At 38.7% G+C, this 18,207-nt stretch overlaps 1 protein-coding gene across 3 annotated transcripts; it reads left to right on the top strand.

Annotated features, from left to right (window-relative positions):
- Positions 1-1,809: 1,809 nt before the first annotated feature.
- Positions 1,810-18,097, top strand: EIF3M (eukaryotic translation initiation factor 3 subunit M). 3 transcript variants are annotated; one of them, XM_086748563.1, is made up of 11 exons: positions 1,810-1,939; positions 3,442-3,574; positions 4,947-5,085; positions 5,452-5,575; positions 6,126-6,220; positions 11,435-11,518; positions 12,875-12,974; positions 13,399-13,480; positions 16,632-16,775; positions 17,334-17,394; positions 17,821-18,097. In XM_086748563.1, exons 1-11 carry the CDS (start codon positions 1,898-1,900, stop codon positions 17,939-17,941), a joined length of 1,125 nt encoding a protein of 374 aa, XP_086604689.1. In that variant the 5' UTR covers positions 1,810-1,897; the 3' UTR covers positions 17,942-18,097. The 3 variants fall into 3 exon arrangements, with proteins under 3 accessions (XP_086604689.1, XP_086604690.1, XP_086604691.1); XM_086748564.1 differs by lacking the exon at positions 11,435-11,518; XM_086748565.1 differs by lacking the exon at positions 16,632-16,775.
- Positions 18,098-18,207: the final 110 nt, after the last annotated feature.

Here is an 18,207-nt window from a genome sequence, read left to right as displayed (position 1 = left end):
GAAGGAGAGGAACTCCCACTTCCCAGCCAGTGAAGCTGAATTTATCAAGATTCGTTTTACTGAGGAATGAAAAATTTTCATAGGGAATTTCCAGGACAAGAAAAAGAACATCTGATATTTTTTTAAGCACTGAAACTGTCTAGAGTGGTATCCTTTAGTTTATACATCCCTTGATTTCATTATCAATTGCCAGTTTTCCTAGTCACCTTCCAACATATTGGCAAACCTCTTTGAAAACTCCGTGAGTCTCCACAGTTTGTGTAAACTATTTCTAAATACAAACCACTGCGAAAATAAAATACCGCTGTCAAGGCCACTTTTAATTTGTGTTTTCGTATTTATTGCTAAAATCTCATTTGTAAAATTGGGGCTAAATGAGTGTTTCACTGAAGCAGAGCAATGGCTCTTTTTGCTAAACAGTGTCAACACTAGGCAGGCACTCAGTGGTATGATCAATAAATCAATACAGCTTTTCTCATACTGCAGATTATTTATTTAAACTCTTGAAGCATGAAACACTACCTCCAGACCTGGTGAACAATATCTCATTTAGTTATTTTACATCAGGGACAAGACTTTACAAAACACTGCACCATCAAGATGATTCACACGTTTTAACGTAAACAACACAAACCACGGCGCCGAAGTATCAGCCTCAACTTTCTCATTAGCAGAGTGATCATCTCAGCTCTCTTTTCCTGGCACTACAAAACTTCATTACTGGTTGTCAGACTATATTCTCCAAAGGAGTATTTCTCTTGAATTACCAAATGACTTTTAGAGTAATAAAAAGCTGTTAATTACTTTCTAGCCAGGACTGTTACATAGCAATAAGAGGTCATCCACAAAGCCTGCTCTCAAAACTCTCAAGCTCTTTTATTAATAAGTCTTTAAAAAATATTTAACTCAAATAATTGTGAACCTGTCTAAGCGTTTTCTAAGTTTCTATACCCAGTGAACACTTATCATAAGCCACAGGAAAATAAAAGTTTGCTTGTGGTTTTCTTTTTCCCTCTGATTCTTTTCCTTGGCTTTCATTTTAGCCTTTGAAACACCAGAAAAGCCAAGCTATGTTCCTGTTGGTGTGCCAGAGCTGTTGAATTTGAAATTTCTTACTCTTCAGCTGAAAAAACGTGCAATACATTGGTAACACCAAGTCATTGTTTACTTTCAACCGCAGTATGAGCTAAGGTGGTATTAAAACAAACAAAGCAGCAGGTTACTAGCACCTGGTTAGGAACTTCCGTCTTTCCCCTGACCAGGTTTCACTTCCAAATACCTAAACTAAGCGTATTATTTAAATCCTTAGAGGAAAAAAGGCTAGGTAAGAGCTTACACTCGGCGGGGGGGGGGGGGGGAGTAGGAAATACTCCTTTTAGGCTGAGAAAGAGCAAAATCTCCTTCTTTCCACACGTAACAGTCCTGACAGACAGCTGTCACACACAGACAGCGCACCCGACTGCCAGCTACTCCCACCTCCCTGGCCCAGCCGAGCGCTGAGGCGACCGGGCCGGGCCGGCCTCCTGCCGCCCGCCCGACTGTGAGGCGGAATCCGGCTCCGGGCCGCCGCCGAGCCGCCCTGCCTCGCAGCACAACTCGGCCGGCGACGCCCCGGGGGAAGCCCCTCGGGGAGCGGGGCGACAGCAGGCCTGGGGCCGGCTGAGGTGCGGTTCGCGCCCTCCCGAGGGGCCGCAGACGCTGCCGGCCGCGCCCCCCAGCGCCAACCGCCGCAACCGGCACCGCCCAGCCGCGCGTGCGGCGGGACCTCGCGCTCCGCCCCGCCCCGCCCCTCTCCAGCGGTAGGGAAGCGGAAGCGGGCGGCGCGCGGCACCGGAAGCTGCTCTGCCTTTCCGGTGCGGGTGGCGTGCTCGGTGCGGCCGCCGTAGCCTGCGCCGCCATGAGCGTCCCGGCGTTTATCGACATCACGGAGGAGGATCAGGTCAGCGGCCGGGGCTCGGCGGGGAGCGGGTCGCGCGGGTGTCGGCGGCAGAGCGACGGGGCTGGGCCAGGGCCGGGGAAGCAGAGCCGGGCTGCGCGGGGGGGCGGCGGGGCTGGCGGGGACAGCCCGTCCCTGTCCCCCGTCCCTGTCCCCCGTCCCTGTCCCCCGTCCCTGTCCCCCGTCCCTGTCCCCCGTCCCTGTCCCCCGTCCCTGTCCCCCGTCCCTGTCCCCCGTCCCTGTCCCCCGTCCCTGTCCCCCCCACCTTGGCGGGGCCGCGCGTACCTGTCGTGCTGAGGGCTGCCCTGCTCGCTGCGGTGGCTCCCGTAAACCCCTCGGGGCTGTTTCCTAGGGAGATTTAACAGGAGAATTAAATAAACTGTAAATTGAAAGGTAAGCCTGTGTTTGCAGTTTCCTCTACAAAGATCTTCACCTCCTTAGTGCTTTGGTTTTGTCTCTCATAAGTACTTTTTTTTTTTTATGAGAGGAAAACTCGTTCAGATACAGGCTGGCGCATTACTTATGCATCTTGGTTTCACAGAATTTTCTATACGACAGGCACAGGAACTGTGAATTTTGTCTTTGAGCTACTTCTTTGTTTTGTCTGTGGATTTTGCCATTTGCTGTTGCCAGTGTGGTTTTAAGTGGTGTATATACACACAGAACTCTACAAGAAATATGTACACCACTGCCAGCCTTCAGTCCACTTTTCACGTGCCATAACGTCTAGTAAATCCCCATCAAGTAGTGGGTCTGAAACATCTTCATTACAGTAAAGAGTCCTAGAGCATTTACCTGTGGTACCGTAATGTTTGACACTGAACTTGGTGTAAATCACACCTGGTGTCACTGTAGCATCCCAGTCAGAGCTCCCCTGTGCCCAAAGCTGTGTGCCTTGTCCGAGTTGTTTCTGAAGAGTTGTGGTTCTGGTGCTGAAACTGTGGGTTGCAATGTTAATGCATAGGCCTCTCTTCTTAGCGTACGTTTGAATCCTAATCAGGTAAGGCAGGTCGTAGCATTATGGGAGCTCTCTTTAACTTGTGTGAAGACTCTAGGCTCTACCTTCTCTAAAGTGGTTTCGTTTATACCCTTTTCTGGTAAAGAAGCAACTAAATGGTTTTATTGTTTTGCCGGAAATTTGCAGAGAGAGTAAAAAGTAATAAAAACTTATAAGAAGAAAGCATCTTACTAGGCCTGCTGTCCTCTAACCAGTTAAAAGTTACATGCTCTTACTGCAAGAAAGCTCAACATTTGTGTGATCTGTTCAGTTACTGGCAAACCAGCCACAGCACATCCAGTATCTTATGGTATTCAGGTTGTACATTAAAGTGGAAGAGATGGAGTGTTGTAGGATACAGGCTGGTAGGAAAAGTGAGAGGAAGTGTGAGCGAGTGGTGGAGGCAGAGGAGTGATTGCAGAACAAAAATCTGTAAGACATTCAATTACTTTGACTTTGCTGTTCACAAAACAACTCTCTTGTTTTGTGTGTGTTTTCTTTTTTTAAGGCTGCAGAACTTCGAGCTTACCTGAAATCCAAGGGAGCAGAAATCTCTGAAGAAAATGCTGAAGGTGGACTTCATGTGGACTTGGCACAGATTATTGAAGTTTGTGATGTTTGTCTGAAAGAAGATGACAAAGGTTTGCATCTTGAAGTCTTGTTGGTTTTGCTAAACGTATCGCCATCAATGCTCTCGAACAGTTGGCAGAATTTAGTGGTATGTTGCATGACTTGCATGTCAACATGTGTGTCTTTATAAAACTGGAAGTGCTTATTTCCATCGTTGCCATGTGAAATTTGCATGTACTCTACCCCTCCCTTCTCCAAACATCCAGTGCCCTTTGAAGAAATCAGAAATCGAGCTAGACTCTGCTTCTTAGAAGGCAGTAATGATTTGTATGTAAAATAGATTTTCTCCCTGAAAAAAAAAAAAAAAAAGACTTACTGTCAATGGCTGTGATGGTACAGATCAAGAAAAATGAAGACTCGACATTTGTAAGTAAAAATCTTAAGGCTTAAACGTTAATTGACTATTATTGTCTGAAAATACTAGGGTTCTCAGTAGTCAGTAACTTTTTGAGTTAGGGCTGTAGATTCTTGGAAGTTGCGCTGATATATTTTAGTGACATTGATAATGCGGCAGTAGCCTTAAGCTATCTCTCTGTGCCTGCTGTGCTCTGTACCAGTATACAAATTCCATTTAGAACTTCTGTGTGTAAAAAATCAATTGCTGATATGAATAATATGTGTTGTTCGAAAGAATGCCTGGTTCATCTAGGAAGGAGTATTTAAGATTATTTTTCATGTTGCCTTTTACTGTAGGCAAATTAGTATGAAATACTGGAGAAGCTTATTGCTCTGCTGTTTAGATGTCATTTCGGGGAATAAATAATATTTTCCATATGTAATGAATTTTGTTCTTACCCTTTGTGTAACTGATATTTGGGCTCACTGTGAAAAGAAAACACAAAACCTGTCTGGTCCTGTTTGGGAAGGATGGAACACCATGCTTAAAACAGGAGCTGAGGCGGCTTTTGAATGTACTTTGTTCTTGCAGGCATTTTCCCTCTGATCTGTCTATCCCTTGTGCTCCTGGTGAAATGTTTTATTGTACTTGAGCACTAGGTGTTGGTATTCTTACTTTAGAACCATGGGGCAATTTTCTGGATGTGCAGGAGGAAGCCACTGTATTTTTAAGTCCAAAATCTCTGACTCCTCTTATGTATGAAGAGAGAGTTCAGAGGAAGTGTGATATCAAATACCAAATTCTGTTTTGACCTTAGAGTGTTAATTCTTGCGTTCCATGGAGATGTGTTGGTGAAAGACCACATGAGCCAAATCTCCGGTACATTCTGAAGAATTGCCAGATCAGTTATCTTGGCATTTTCTCTCTTCCACAGTTCTTGCTGGTGCAAAATAATTGTTCATAGTAGAAGTAACTCTCTGGCACTAAATAGCTACTGATGATTGCTGCTTGCATATTTTAACAGCTGCATGTTTTGTTTTGTGCAGATGTTGAGAGTGTGATGAACAGTGTAGTCTCTTTGCTTCTTATCCTGGAACCTGACAAACAAGAAGCACTGATTGAAAGCCTGTGTGAGAAGTTAGTAAAATTTCGGGAAGGAGAGCGCCCATCTCTTAGATTGCAGCTGTAAGTATTGTACAGAGGAAGGTGAGACAATCGTATTTTGCAGTTGTGTGTCTTTAAATCAAAGTGTGGGGTGTCTGTCAAGATATGTCTCTCTGTTGTAGGAGGTACTCTTTTTTTACCTTCATTTTACCTATCATAAGATAGAAGTACCAATATACTTTCTTTGCTTGGGTATTACAAAAGTAAAATGCATAGTTTTCAGCTTCTTTGCTGGAAACGGTTACAAAACTGGAAGCCATTACAGTTAATTGTGGATGCAAGGTGCCACATGTGTACTAGGACGCATCTTAATAGAAACATTTATGTGCACTCCAGTAATGTTTTTTGAAACCTCTTTAACTCAGTTGTTTGTTGTTTGTGGTTTAGGCTGAGCAATCTCTTCCATGGTATGGATAAGAACACTCCTGTGAGGTACACAGTGTACTGCAGCCTTCTTAAGGTGGCCTCTTCATGTGGTGCCATCCAGTACATTCCAACCGAACTAGATCAGGTAATTAATGTGGTGCTTCAAGTTACGGCCTTTGTATTAACTATGTTGCATCTCACTAAGTACTAGTCAGAGTTGATAAAGACTGTCTCTCTTATAAATTGCCAGAGCCTAGTGAAATAAGAAGCACAGAGTAAGGAATTTCTTATCTTTTAAAGGTCTGCGTACAGAATCTAAGTCAAGTTGCCGTTTATTTTCCATTTCTGATGCTGAACGTAGTTAGATGTGTCTGATTCCTCTGATAGTAATGAAAGTGAGCAGCTTTGATAAGGAGTTGAGGTATCAAGTTCTTGTCCCTTGCTCTGGAATCAGAGTGTATTAGAATCAATCACTCGTCCTTATTCGGGAAGTAATATGGAGAGCACAGACTTTTGGCTTCTCATGGGAAGACTTCCGGGTTCTGCATGGGGAGCCTGAGAGTCAGAGGACCCAAAGGAGAAATCTCTGTGCAAGATCTTTTCAATCTTTTTCTGCTTGAGAGAAAATGAGAAATATTTTCAATTTTATTTTAGTCTTTTCCCCAGTGCTTCTTTTTCACTTACGTTCTACATAGGTCCGAAAATGGATTTCTGACTGGAATCTTGGCACAGAGAAAAAGCATACTCTTCTGAGACTGCTGTATGATGTCCTAGTAGACTGCAAAAAAAGGTACAAAAGACAAGTAATAGATACTAAATAACTGTATTTTAAGTTGATGTATTTTAAGTGATCTGTAGGGAAAGTATTTCTCACAGCACTTTTAAAATTAATCTGTACTGATAATTCAATCCAAATATACCCAAGGTTTTTTTCTTTTTATGTTTTTAAGCACTCTTACATTAAACCAGTGTTTCCAGGAATATTAAAGTTAGTAGTGAATTAGCTGCAAACCAGACTCACTAAATAACACTGTTCCTTTCTATAAATATTAATCTTTGAGCATTGTAGCATTATGCCAAGTTTATTATTTAATTGCACTTTTGACATTTTAGTGCATGGTAGTGCTATCTCTTACTTAATGATGTTGGGAGGCTTATCAATCACAGCTAACAGAATCAGTCTTTTTATGTAAACATAAATTTTAGGACAGAGCTTTCTACTAGTCATGGAAATTAATGTCCACAGAATACCTGCTTGGCCATTTTAAATTATTATCCTGGATCGTAAGAAGCATCTTTGATGTAACAAACTTGGCAGACCAGTGTCTTCTGGCATGTAAAGTAATCCTGTGTGTATCGTGCCTGTAAATTAATATAAGTCTAAACTGAGAGCTGTCATCAGTTTATCTTACAGATGTGATACGGTGTATTGACTGCGTTGGCCGGGGCTGTAGAGGTGGGCGGGTATCCAGAAGTAGTTTTAGCATGTAGCTCCACAACAGTTTTGGCCTGTCTAAACTGTCCCTGCTGTAGTTTGGGGGGTGTGTATGGGTTGTTTGCCCCTGCCCTTCCCTCTCAGTCTGTTTTCTAAGTGTTTTTTAAATTTTAATCGTGAGGCAGCATCAGGACCTCTACAGTGCTGACTTACACTGGCAGCAAAACTGCACTTGCATTTTCTATATTTGCATAACCTCGTATTTCTGCAGAAGGAAGCAATTCTGTCCTGTACCCCCTATTCCTGTTCTGTCCCCTCCAGCTACCAGCACCTGTGTGTGTTTGTGCTGGTGTAGGCATTTGTGCAACTGCATGGTGGATTGGACTGGGGAGGTGCCCTTGCCAGGCCATAAAAAAAAAAAAAAAGGCAGGTATGGAGCTTTCATAGAAGAACGAGAGTTTCTTCTGGCAGGAGAGTTACCTTATTCTGGCCTGGTGAAATTGTAGACTGGAAATGCTGCATCAGCATATGAGGATTGTTTTTAACTAACCTCAGTTTAGGGATGATTAATCCTCATGGACTAGTTACACTGTGAGCTACAACATGATCGGGAATTCCTACTTCTGTTACTAACATTAAAATGCTTTTTTGTTGATAGTACTGTATAACAGATTTCAGATGGTCAAAATTATTTTAGAAATGTTAACTGGAGATCTTATACATGGCTCAGTGTTTACTTTGTTTCAGAAATATTACACTGATCTTCTGTAATGCTCTTATTCTTTTAAACACTTCTCAACCTATTGATTTATTGAGACATTTTAACTAGCTTAATTCCCATACTTAATAGCTAACTTTTTTAGCTAGTCTTCGTGTCAAATCTGTGTATTAAGCTTCTAATTTTTGTTTCCAGTGCTACCAGTAACCTTGCTACCAAATGGTTTTTGCTTACTAATAATAGGTTATATCTTTAAGTTAGGCATTAAAAACTTTCACAAACCCTGTAATATATTACTCCTGCACTCAGTGTCCTTACCATCTACTGCAGCAAGCTTTGCACTGAACGGAGCAATTTTTCAGAGCACTTACACTTCTCTCCAGAAAAGAAAACAAGAAGTGACCCTAGCACCTTTGACCTGGTTCACTCTCCTGGATCAGTGGGCAGTATTTGCAATGGTATGGGAAACTCACAGCAGCATTCCAGCTTCAGCACTCAGGAATGTTGCTCTGTCTAGCAGTATGGAAAGATAAGTGGGAACTGAAAAATAAGTAATAAAAATTACACTTCATTTGAATTATAATCAAGGGAAAAGAATACCTTTTTGAAAACAATTGAGATTTTTTTTTTGTTGTTTTTCATTTCATGTTTTAACTTCATTGCATGTGGCAGAAGAGGTGGTTTTCCATAGCTAATAGACCTTTTCCCAATGAATAGCTGTTGAACAGATTGGTAGCTTGTGAAAAGTGTATCCTGCAGATGTTCTGTGTGGTGTTCTTTTTCCTGCAGTGATAAGTGAAAGCTTGTTTTACCAAATCTTTTCCAGTCACTTTCTGGTTGGAGTTTCCTCTTTCTGGTGATCAAAATCATCTTGATCTCCTTAAAGAAGGAAATTGTTATCTTTCCCATGATCAACCGAAAAAAATTGGTGGTGGTGGCTGGAAAACAGATGGCTGATGTGGCTTGTGTCTGAGGTCTGTGGTAGCTGAGCTTTGCAGGAGATAGTTACTTTCTCTGCTAATTATGCTCCTTGCCATAAAGGCTCTGCAATAGAATTTTGTGCCTCAGCTGCTTTAGTTTTCAGCTTTTTCCTAGCTGTGTTGGTATGAAACTGTAAGGTAACACAACCTTTTTTTATTTTCCAGTTACAGATGGAGTTTTACAGGCATGCATACAGCCAGAGAGCTGAGCTCTGCTGTGAGGCCCTGAATATCATGCCAGGCGCCAGCTCACAGCTGGTCTTTGCCATTGACCTGGCAGGATTCAGAGTGGGATTAGTCTTGCCCAAGTTTACATTCAAACAAGTCTGGTTATTAATACCTGTAGCAGAAAGCTCAGTGTGTCAGGCAGCTGCAAAATAATTGTTTCGTTTAATTTGAATTCCATTTAATATCATGTAATGTAGAGGGACTTGATTCCAACGTCTTACTAAGTCTCTGAATACTCTGTATTTTTTTTCTTCCTTTTATCTACTGTCACTCTTCAGTTCTCACTGGCTTTTTGTCAAGTTATGCATCTAGACTGGCAAGTGGAGCCAAGAGTACTTGTGCAAGCTGTCTTGCTAGACAAAATGTTCACATTTGCATCTTAGGTGAGATATACATATTTAGCAATGCACTCTGGTGAAATAGTGATCTGTTTTAAACATCCTAATTTACGGTAGTAATGTGACACTGAATAGAATGAATAAGATTAAAAGGCCTGATGTCTTTGCTGAGGCTCACAAGAATTTAGCACAGAAAGTTTGAGAGTAATTGTCTTGTAGCGTTCTGATGTTTCCTAGAAACACGAGTAAAAGATGATTGCAAATACAATTTGATATTAGTTAAAGGCATAATTTTCAAATTTTGCCCTAAGGGAAGGAGGAGGAGAGGAAAAGTTCCAGAAATCTGAAACACAGTTCTGAAGTGTGTAAGAACAACTTCTGAAAGCTTGTATTAAATAAGGAATCTTATATTGTTAGGCTGAATAGCACACGAGCTGAACCTCCTTGTCTGAATGTCTAGATAGTATCAGTCCTGTATTGAACTGTTTCTTTGTCTTCACTAGAGCATCTAGTGTTGATAAGATTTCACCAGTGCAAAAATCATTGTCTGTCATAGACTGATTTACATGCAAATGTTTCTCTCATATATAAAGCTGTCTGATTTTATTTCACTGATACAGAGCTATCCGTTCCTCTGCACACCACTACCAGTTGCCACAACAAAACTTAAGCTGACCTCTTTAATGCTGGAGTCTTAAAACAAGCATTTCATTCAAGTTTACATCCCTGAACATAGTTCTGGAATAATGGCTGGGACCTATAGAAATTCCTCTGCCTTGGGCACAAACTGACTGCACTTGGTGTACATCCAGATTATATATGATGTTGCTTGCTTCCCATTATGTCTTAATATTTGTACTGCACATCTGTGAGATCCAGTAAATTCTCTAGGAGCACAAAAGCTCTGAGAAGTTGTCAAATAGTAGTATTGTGAGATTTAAAATAAATACCCATGTAAAGATAGTGTCGTCGTACTATAAAAACCATTCTGACCTGTGCTGCTATATGGGTTAAACTGGTGTCACAGCACAGTATGTACTGGGAGTGTTGTGTTGTTCCTTCCCTTTAAAGCAAATTGAAACTTTATTCTTGCGTAGTTTTTTTCTTTTAAGTAGAATTTTGTAGGCTTGTTAGACCACACAGGGAAATTTATTGTATCCGGAAATGAGCTACTTTGAAGGAAGAGCTTAACTTTACACTATAACTCGCTGTACTCTGGAGAGTAATATCCAACCTTCCTCCTGTCCAGTGAGAAAGTACCGCTCAGTAAAGTAGTTGCCAATCTGTGTATGTGCATGGGAGACTTCTGCAAAGCACATGCTCCCATTACTGCGTTTTGGTTGTATCTGCAGCTACACCCTATCTTATTCAAAGGAGGTAGTACGATGGCATCAGCAAAATCTGTTCTCTTTACAAAAGAACTGTCACAGCTTTCTATTTTAATAGTTAACAAGAATTGCATGAGAAATAGGAAATAGCTTTTTGTGTGTATACACAGAGCATATTAAATATATTTCTTTTTTGCTGAAAATTTTGTAAAAAGCATCAGCAGTTGCTGGCCTCACTAGTGGTAAAAACTTACGTGAAAATAAATCAAAATCTGTTAAAATGAGACAGTAATGGTCTCAGAGCTGGTTTGCAGTAACGCTGATCAGCTGTTGTTTACAAAATATTCTGGGTCGACAAGGCTGTAGGTTTACTCAGTTTTCTTAGAATGAATTGTTTTTCTAAAAGCTATCAGTCAAAGCAATGTTGGAAGCTGCTTGCTTCACAGCAGCCTAAGCCAATCTACTTGCTGGCTGCTTAACTTCATCAGTAAAAGGAGCAGATCTCTTTCTGAATACTTGAAGAGAGAATCCATGAAAGAAGAAAAGGCAGCTTTTATACAGTAATTTTCCTGACCATAAATATTCTTTAAGATATGCCATTTTACATTTGAAATAAACTTTGCAGCGCTACTTATTCTGCAATGATTAAATCCAGATGTGCATAAGAGGAGCATTCTAGTGAACCATATAAAGCTGTTCCTAGCTCAGAAAGCTTTTTCCATAACCAGCAGGTAATTTATCAGTTTAAGAGAATGAAATGAAGGGTGAAGATAAACATTTTGTAGAACAAGAATTGAAAGAATACATCTAGTTAATTTGTTCTCTCCACTAGAATTAAAAAGAATCATCTACAACTTTTTCAAGTGTAATTTAATTTGACCTATAACATAATAATGGAATTATTTAAATATTTTGAGTGTTTTGTTTTTGAACTATTTTTTCAGCAGTCCTGAGGTAACTTTATTTTTCTTCTGTAGTGACACTGCAGCAAAAGTAATGGTAGAACTACTGGGAAGTTACACAGAGGACAATGCTTCCCAGGCTAGAGTTGATGCTCACAGGTAATACTTCCTGATTTTCTTAAAAGTAGCTTTTTCTTCATTGTTAAATTATGTTGATTGCCTTACTTTTAAGAGTATTGAATGGCCTAGCAGGCAAGGGCCCTGCTGCAGTCTTTTTTTTGTAGCATCACTGACTTGATCAAGAGTTTATCTGTGTAGTCTACAGTAGGTTTGGTTGTTTCTAGGCAGTCACATTCACTCCACTGTGCAAGTGCAGAGGTGTGTTTCTGGTCACTGCTGAGAGACAGAGATCAGCCTTGGATAAGGACCTTGTTTACATCAATTTGAGTTGGCATCCTTTATTTCAGATTTTTTACGTACTGATTGTTTGATTCTGTAATCTTAAGTGTTCTTTTCAAATAGCACTTCCTGTTGAGAAGAAATTATTGCTCTTTTCTGTGAGCAAGTACGAAGGATGTGAACTGCACAGAAATAAACCTACTTGTTGGGCAAGCTGGGAGTAAATTGATTCTTAACAGTGTATTTTCCCCACTGGCTAAAATGAGTAAAAGCTTGTATTCTGACATTCTAAATATCATGACTCTTCTTAGCAATTAGATTTGTAATAGGTAGTGTAGTTCAGCTGGGTGTGTACAACCAAGAGTTCTCAAGGGAGCTGTGCAGGAAAATCTTGAGCGTGCAGGAAAATCAGGATGACTAATTTTGAAAATTAAAGCGTCTATGCATAAATGAAAACTTCATTGACTACCCTGGAGCAGTCTGAGGCCTTTTAGTTCCGAAAGAACATGTTTACTTAGGGTTTATCATATTGCTGCCCCTGTGCAGACCTCAGGTTCTTCTGGGTGTATGCTATGTGGCAGGGTCACGGTCTAGGCCATCAGAGCGAGTGTAGCTCTACGTCTTCTAATGTGCCGCTGAACAAAAGCTTTCATCTAGAGTTCTAGAAACACTTCAGGTCTGTTTATAGTCTGAAGCTGTAACTGATAAATCATAGGCTTTGCAGTGTTTGGTATTGGGATTTTCTCTGTTTTGTGTCACGTATTCAAGTATAATTAATCTTCCTAAACAACTTACTTCTATGAAATTTTAGGACGACAGTGAAAATACCTCCAGAAATGAAGGCTGGGCTGGAAATAAATGCATAGTTGGAAACAGTAGGGTGATCTGTAGTCTTACTACCTGGCAAATTTCATTTGTGATACTGGGCAAATAATGCTTTCTGTTCCTTGTTTTTTCCATCTGTAAAATGAAGATTAAAATTGGAATGTGACATGTCTTACATAAGAATAGTTGAAAACCCCTGGGTGTTTCCTAGAAAGCAAAGAACCACAAAATGAGTTATGCTTATAAAAATGTGTATTGCTGTCAAAATAAGCATTTTCCTTTTCTAATTAGATGTATTGTACGAGCGTTGAAGGATCCAAATACCTTTCTCTTTGATCATCTTCTTGCCTTAAAACCAGTCAAATTTTTGGAAGGAGAACTTATTCATGACGTAAGTAACTTTGTTTTTAGCAAGACGGTTTGATATCTGTAGAGAGCCTTGCTTCATAGTGTCTTTTGAAATGCATTACAATAGTTATCTATGTCAGTAATACTGAGCTGCAGCGTACTATTTCTTTTAATGTTTTTAGCATTAAAAAATTATTATGTGTGAAATGTTTCACTTTAGAAGTTCCAGAAACTCAGAGTTACAAATTCTGCCCTCACATGAGTTCTGTAGCCAAAGCTGCCTTTCGAGTCTGAGAAAAGGCAGTAAGCTCAGCACAGACTGATTGCCCTCAGCTATGACAGAGACAGAATTTTAGTTCTTAACAGTTTCTTTACCAATAGTTTAAATATATGTATCTGTCCAGTCTGGAGGAAGGGAAACATACATAATATTAAAACTGTTCTTATATTTGTTTTCTGTCTTTCAGCTTTTGACAATTTTTGTAAGTGCTAAACTAGTATCCTATGTCAAGTTTTATCAGAACAACAAAGACTTCATTGACTCCCTTGGTAAGTTTTCAGATCATTACGCTTCTGACTATTTGCGTGGCTTAAGATACGGAAGCCGCAAAGTGCTTTAGTTTGAACCCATATATTGAAACCATTGAAATTTGATAGGAATTTTTAAAAATGGATTGAGTTTGTAGACTCTAACCTCTACTAAATCGTAAATTGACCATCTAACCGTGGTTTGTTCTACTAGGACAAGCTGTTTTATGGGTTTGGAAGAGAACTGTGTTTTTCCTCCGCTTCTTTTCTCTTAAACCTTTTGAGAGGGGAGTTTTAATGCATTGATACTCTAGGCTAGGCCAGAGATCACAACTTCATTGAATTAGGCAGCAGCTTGTATAAATACCTTACCTTTTTTTTTTTTTTTTTACGATTAATAACTTTAGAACAGCAAAGACTTCTGAACAGCAAGAAAAAACATGCAGATTGTGCGTGTGTGTCTGCGTGTGCTGATGCATTAGACCTAGCAAGCCACAGTCTGTCCCAGTTAATTTGTTTCATCACATGAAGCAATGTGATGGAATGTTAATGTCAGCACCCTCTTTATTTACACACTCTGGAAAAAAGGAGTAGTAATTAACACTTTGACACTCCCCCGTTGATGTGTAATTGACTGTTTCAAAGGAGCACTGGTTCATAAGCTATTGCATGCATTAAAATTACGTTTTTTATATTCCAGCTTTTTAGGACAGGGGTCAGTGACAATGCAGAAATTGCTCAATGATGCAGATTTTTTTTATTACTGCATTAAGGTTCTGACATATTGGTAATGAATAAATGTTTCCATAAAAATCAGACTTTATTTTTTTTTTTTATAACTTTGATTTTGAAATGACACTTGAACATGGGCTGAATGCATTTGAGGAAAGGCATAGTTTTGCTAAAATAGAGTTTAGTGCAGCCTTTTAACACATGCATTATTTTGTTTAATGGAGTGTGGTATAATTCTGAGAATAATTACCCTCAGAGCTTTAAAATGCTGGTACTTTGGGTATTAAAATGATGGAGATATCAATGCGATTTTTTGTGGATAAAATTAGCAGCAAGTTTTTGGTAGTTTGTAAATGTATATATAGGATAAGCATACCTTTTGTCATACATATTTGAACATTAGTTTTACAGACATCTTACACTTTTCTTTCTTAGGGGAAGTAGGTTTTGTATTGTAATTATGTATTGAAATGGCTTATCTGTTAGTTATTTGTCCACAGAAGTATTTGCTGAAAATGCTTTTATGCTAACAGTTGAGTCAATTTATTGAAGATTAATTACACAAACCCAAATTTTGTATTAGTTTTATAATACACAACAGCAATGATTTCTTTTGCTTTGCCTCCCTGTATCTGTGTTTACTTCTGTGAATACGCAGTGTGTGCATTTTCAGTATATCTAGGATTCACATAATCTTAGTAAAACCCTTCAGTATCTGTGTAACTGTTTTGAAAGACAGCCTTACTTCCAGTTATCTTGACTTCTCACCTGCTTTATGGAGTACTCAGAAGATTCTGAATGTCTTTGAGCAGTGGCCAGGGTAGAGATTCTGAGGCAGTGCAGATGGGAATGCTAGGAACTTGCTCTAAGTGTTTCAGCTATGCCTTTGGAAAACAAGGGCAGTTTGGTATAGAAAACAATATAGTTATTAGAAGAGGCATTCAAAAATTCTTCAGAACACCTATGATCTGTTCCCCAAAATAAATAGATTTTTAAACCATGCTTTAAAGAATATATATTTTTTAAAATAACCTGCGAAGATATTGGGCTTTAAAATAAAGGATATTAATAATAGGATTTCAGTGACAGTACAGTAAAATAAAGGATATTGATAATAGGATTTCAGTGACAGTACAGCACCAGCTTTAGTTCTAACCTTTCCTGGATCAGGACCAATTCAAACTAGTCTATGGAAGCTGTGCAGTGAAGGCTCCTACAGGTGGCATCAGTTTGTTACAATTTGTTGTTTTATTAATGCTGACAACTTAGGCCAACAGTAGCATTATGTGTGTCAACTGAATCGCCCTAACATGTCCACATTTAATCTGATATTATCAGCAGTCTTTTTTTCGGAAAGTTAATGAGCATCTCATTTGCATTTGTTAATTAGGGTTAATGTGTGCTAATTGATTTTTTGATGCTTGTAGAGTTCCATTAAATCCAGTTAGGTATAGTTCCTGGTGCTCCTCATTCGTATGAATTATGGTGATCACATTTTTGTTGAATCGGTGCCAAACAGGGAACCTGCATCATAATTATAGCTAATTAACACAACATGATGTCTTGCACTAATGTGCTTTCCTATGTGTATGGATGTTATAAATTCCAAACTTAAATATTTACTGAAGCAATGTGAATGTTTATAATGTCATTCCAAAAGAAAATGATTGACATTCGTTTTAAAGAAACTTCCACTGATAGTGGAAGATGATTAGTTCATACCTCACAGAACTTGGATTAAGAAATGCTTTGGTTCATCTGAATGTCTTAACTTTGTTGACCTAGACTTTCAGGAAAGCGGTCTCTGATTTAGGTGTGCAAGCCCTTGGCTCAATTCCTCATGTTGCCATTCATAGAATCTTGTAAAAGAGCTAACCTAACTTTTAATCTGTTCCTCTGTTCTTGAAGAACACATTTTTTTTGCCATAGCATACATGTGACTCATGATGCTTTTTTGCTGTGGTCTAAACAATTAATTTGATGCCAAAACACATTCTTCTGGCACAAAAATGTTATAAAGCATTACCGAGAGAGGTTTATTTTCAAGCAACGACATGAGAAAGAGCGGTGAGGCTGTAAGAAGGTTTTGACATTACCATTCATGTATTTTCCATCTGTTGTTGCCTTTCTATTTTTCCAGATGATGTCACTGAAAAATTCACTTGCACCCTTACCACCTAAAATTCTGTTAAGGTGATGTTTTTAGTGTTTCAAAAAATCTCTGTGCTTCTCTTTTGTAGATATTTATTACCTTTTACTGACAACAATTGAGTCTTGATGAATTCACAACTAAAGTAGCTATTTTAGCAAAACACAAAGAAAATGCAGGAATTAAATTTTAAATTATTGGAAGCATATATAGTAAAAATAACATTTAAACCAAATGAATGAATTACTGAATTATAATTCATATCTACAAACAATCAACACTTTTACACAGGCTTGTTGCACGAACACAATATGGCAAAAATGAGGCTACTTACTTTCATGGGAATGGCTGTAGAGAATAAAGAAATATCATTTGACACAATGCAACAAGAACTTCAGATTGGAGCTGATGATGTGGAAGCATTTGTTATTGATGGTAAGAACTGTGGTACCATATTTGACACAATGCTAATGAACAATACCTTTTATAGTCTTCGAAGCTAATGTCAAATATTCAGAGAAATACTCTCTTACTTTCCGCATTTACTGCAAGATACAGCTGCAAAACTTCATGCTTAAAGACATGCCTAACCGTTGTCTTTTAAATGGTGTTTTTCTTTTCAGTGACAGGAATTGTATTTCATGTAATTCTTTATAGAAGTAATAAATTGTTTGCAAGTTTAATTTGTCATCTGGTTTTGTTTGCTGTCATTAAAACAGGATGTGTTTGTAGGGGAGAGGAGTTCATAAAAACTGTACAGGATATTACTTTAATAGATTGGCATCAAACAACAGGATTCATGCATGACCTTCATCTTGTTACGTCATTTTGCTTTTCTGCCTACTAGACTGTTAGAACCAACAGCAAAACAATATTAAGTGAACTGATGTGTTTTTATGTTTGCATTCATCTAATTTTGAACAGTCTTTATGCAATTTAATACCTTTGCCCTATCTTGAAAATATTGCTCAAACCAGCATTGCTTTTTTGCAGCTGTAAAGACAAAGATGGTGTACTGCAAAATAGATCAGACACAGAGGAAAGTAGTTGTCAGGTAAGACTTAATTCTTCATAGCATTTTGCAGAACTTAGTGTGTTCTAATTATTTCACTTACATTTGTAGAATATTTTAACTAGAAGCAAGGTATTGTTCCTATCAGTTGCTGGTAGTTAAATAGTTGCTATTTATCATAATTTTATTAAAGCTCACACTGAATGTGATTAGCTTATTTAATGAAAGAGTCCTATTTTCCAGCACATTTCATTTAATGACCTAATAGTGACAAGAATACTAATGACTGCTGTTGCTTTAAATATTTGGGAAGGCTACAGAATTCTCTAACTGGTTAACTGCAGCACTTTATATAGAGAAAATAAAAAATTTCCTATTCACTTATGAGAGTAAAGTAATGCTACAGAAGAATTATCAGGTGAGCATGACATCTAGTAATCATCTCCCAATTTTGTTTTACTTCTCTAGTCACAGCACACATCGGACTTTTGGAAAGCAGCAATGGCAGCAATTGTATGACACTCTAAACACCTGGAAACAAAATTTGAATCAAGTGAAAAACAGCCTCCTCAGTCTCTCAGACACCTAAAAAAATTCACCTAGTAATGTCGCTATATATGAAATTTATTCTGAACTTTGACAATTTGTGAATGTTTCCAAAATGTATGCAATTGGTTTAAAGAAGCTAAATATTCTAAATTGCAACACACAAAAAAAAAAGCAATAAAACTAACTTGGGAAAATATCTTCTGTTTATTTTCTTACATAATTAGCAACAACAAACAGTAGCAATGTGGGTTATGCTTCTTTTGTTCTTATTTAAGTTTACAGTATGAGTATCTTTCTTTGCAAGAG

The sequence above is a fragment of the Chlamydotis macqueenii genome, chromosome 5 (assembly GCF_036417535.1).
Source record: "Chlamydotis macqueenii isolate bChlMac1 chromosome 5, bChlMac1.mat, whole genome shotgun sequence".
NCBI classification, from domain to species: domain Eukaryota; kingdom Metazoa; phylum Chordata; class Aves; order Otidiformes; family Otididae; genus Chlamydotis; species Chlamydotis macqueenii.
The sequence above is the reverse complement of the archived record's forward strand: the minus strand, read 5'-3'. Positions and strand labels throughout refer to the sequence as shown.

Excerpts from the sequence above, each read along its gene's own strand:
- EIF3M (XM_086748563.1), top strand. The coding sequence starts at position 1,898 with ATGAGCGTCCCGGCGTTTATCGACATCACGGAGGAGGATCAG. Across the intron at positions 11,519-12,874 it reads GCTAGAGTTGATGCTCACAG|ATGTATTGTACGAGCGTTGA; the intron begins GTAATACTTCCT and ends TTTTCTAATTAG. Across the intron at positions 13,481-16,631 it reads AGACTTCATTGACTCCCTTG|GCTTGTTGCACGAACACAAT; the intron begins GTAAGTTTTCAG and ends ACTTTTACACAG.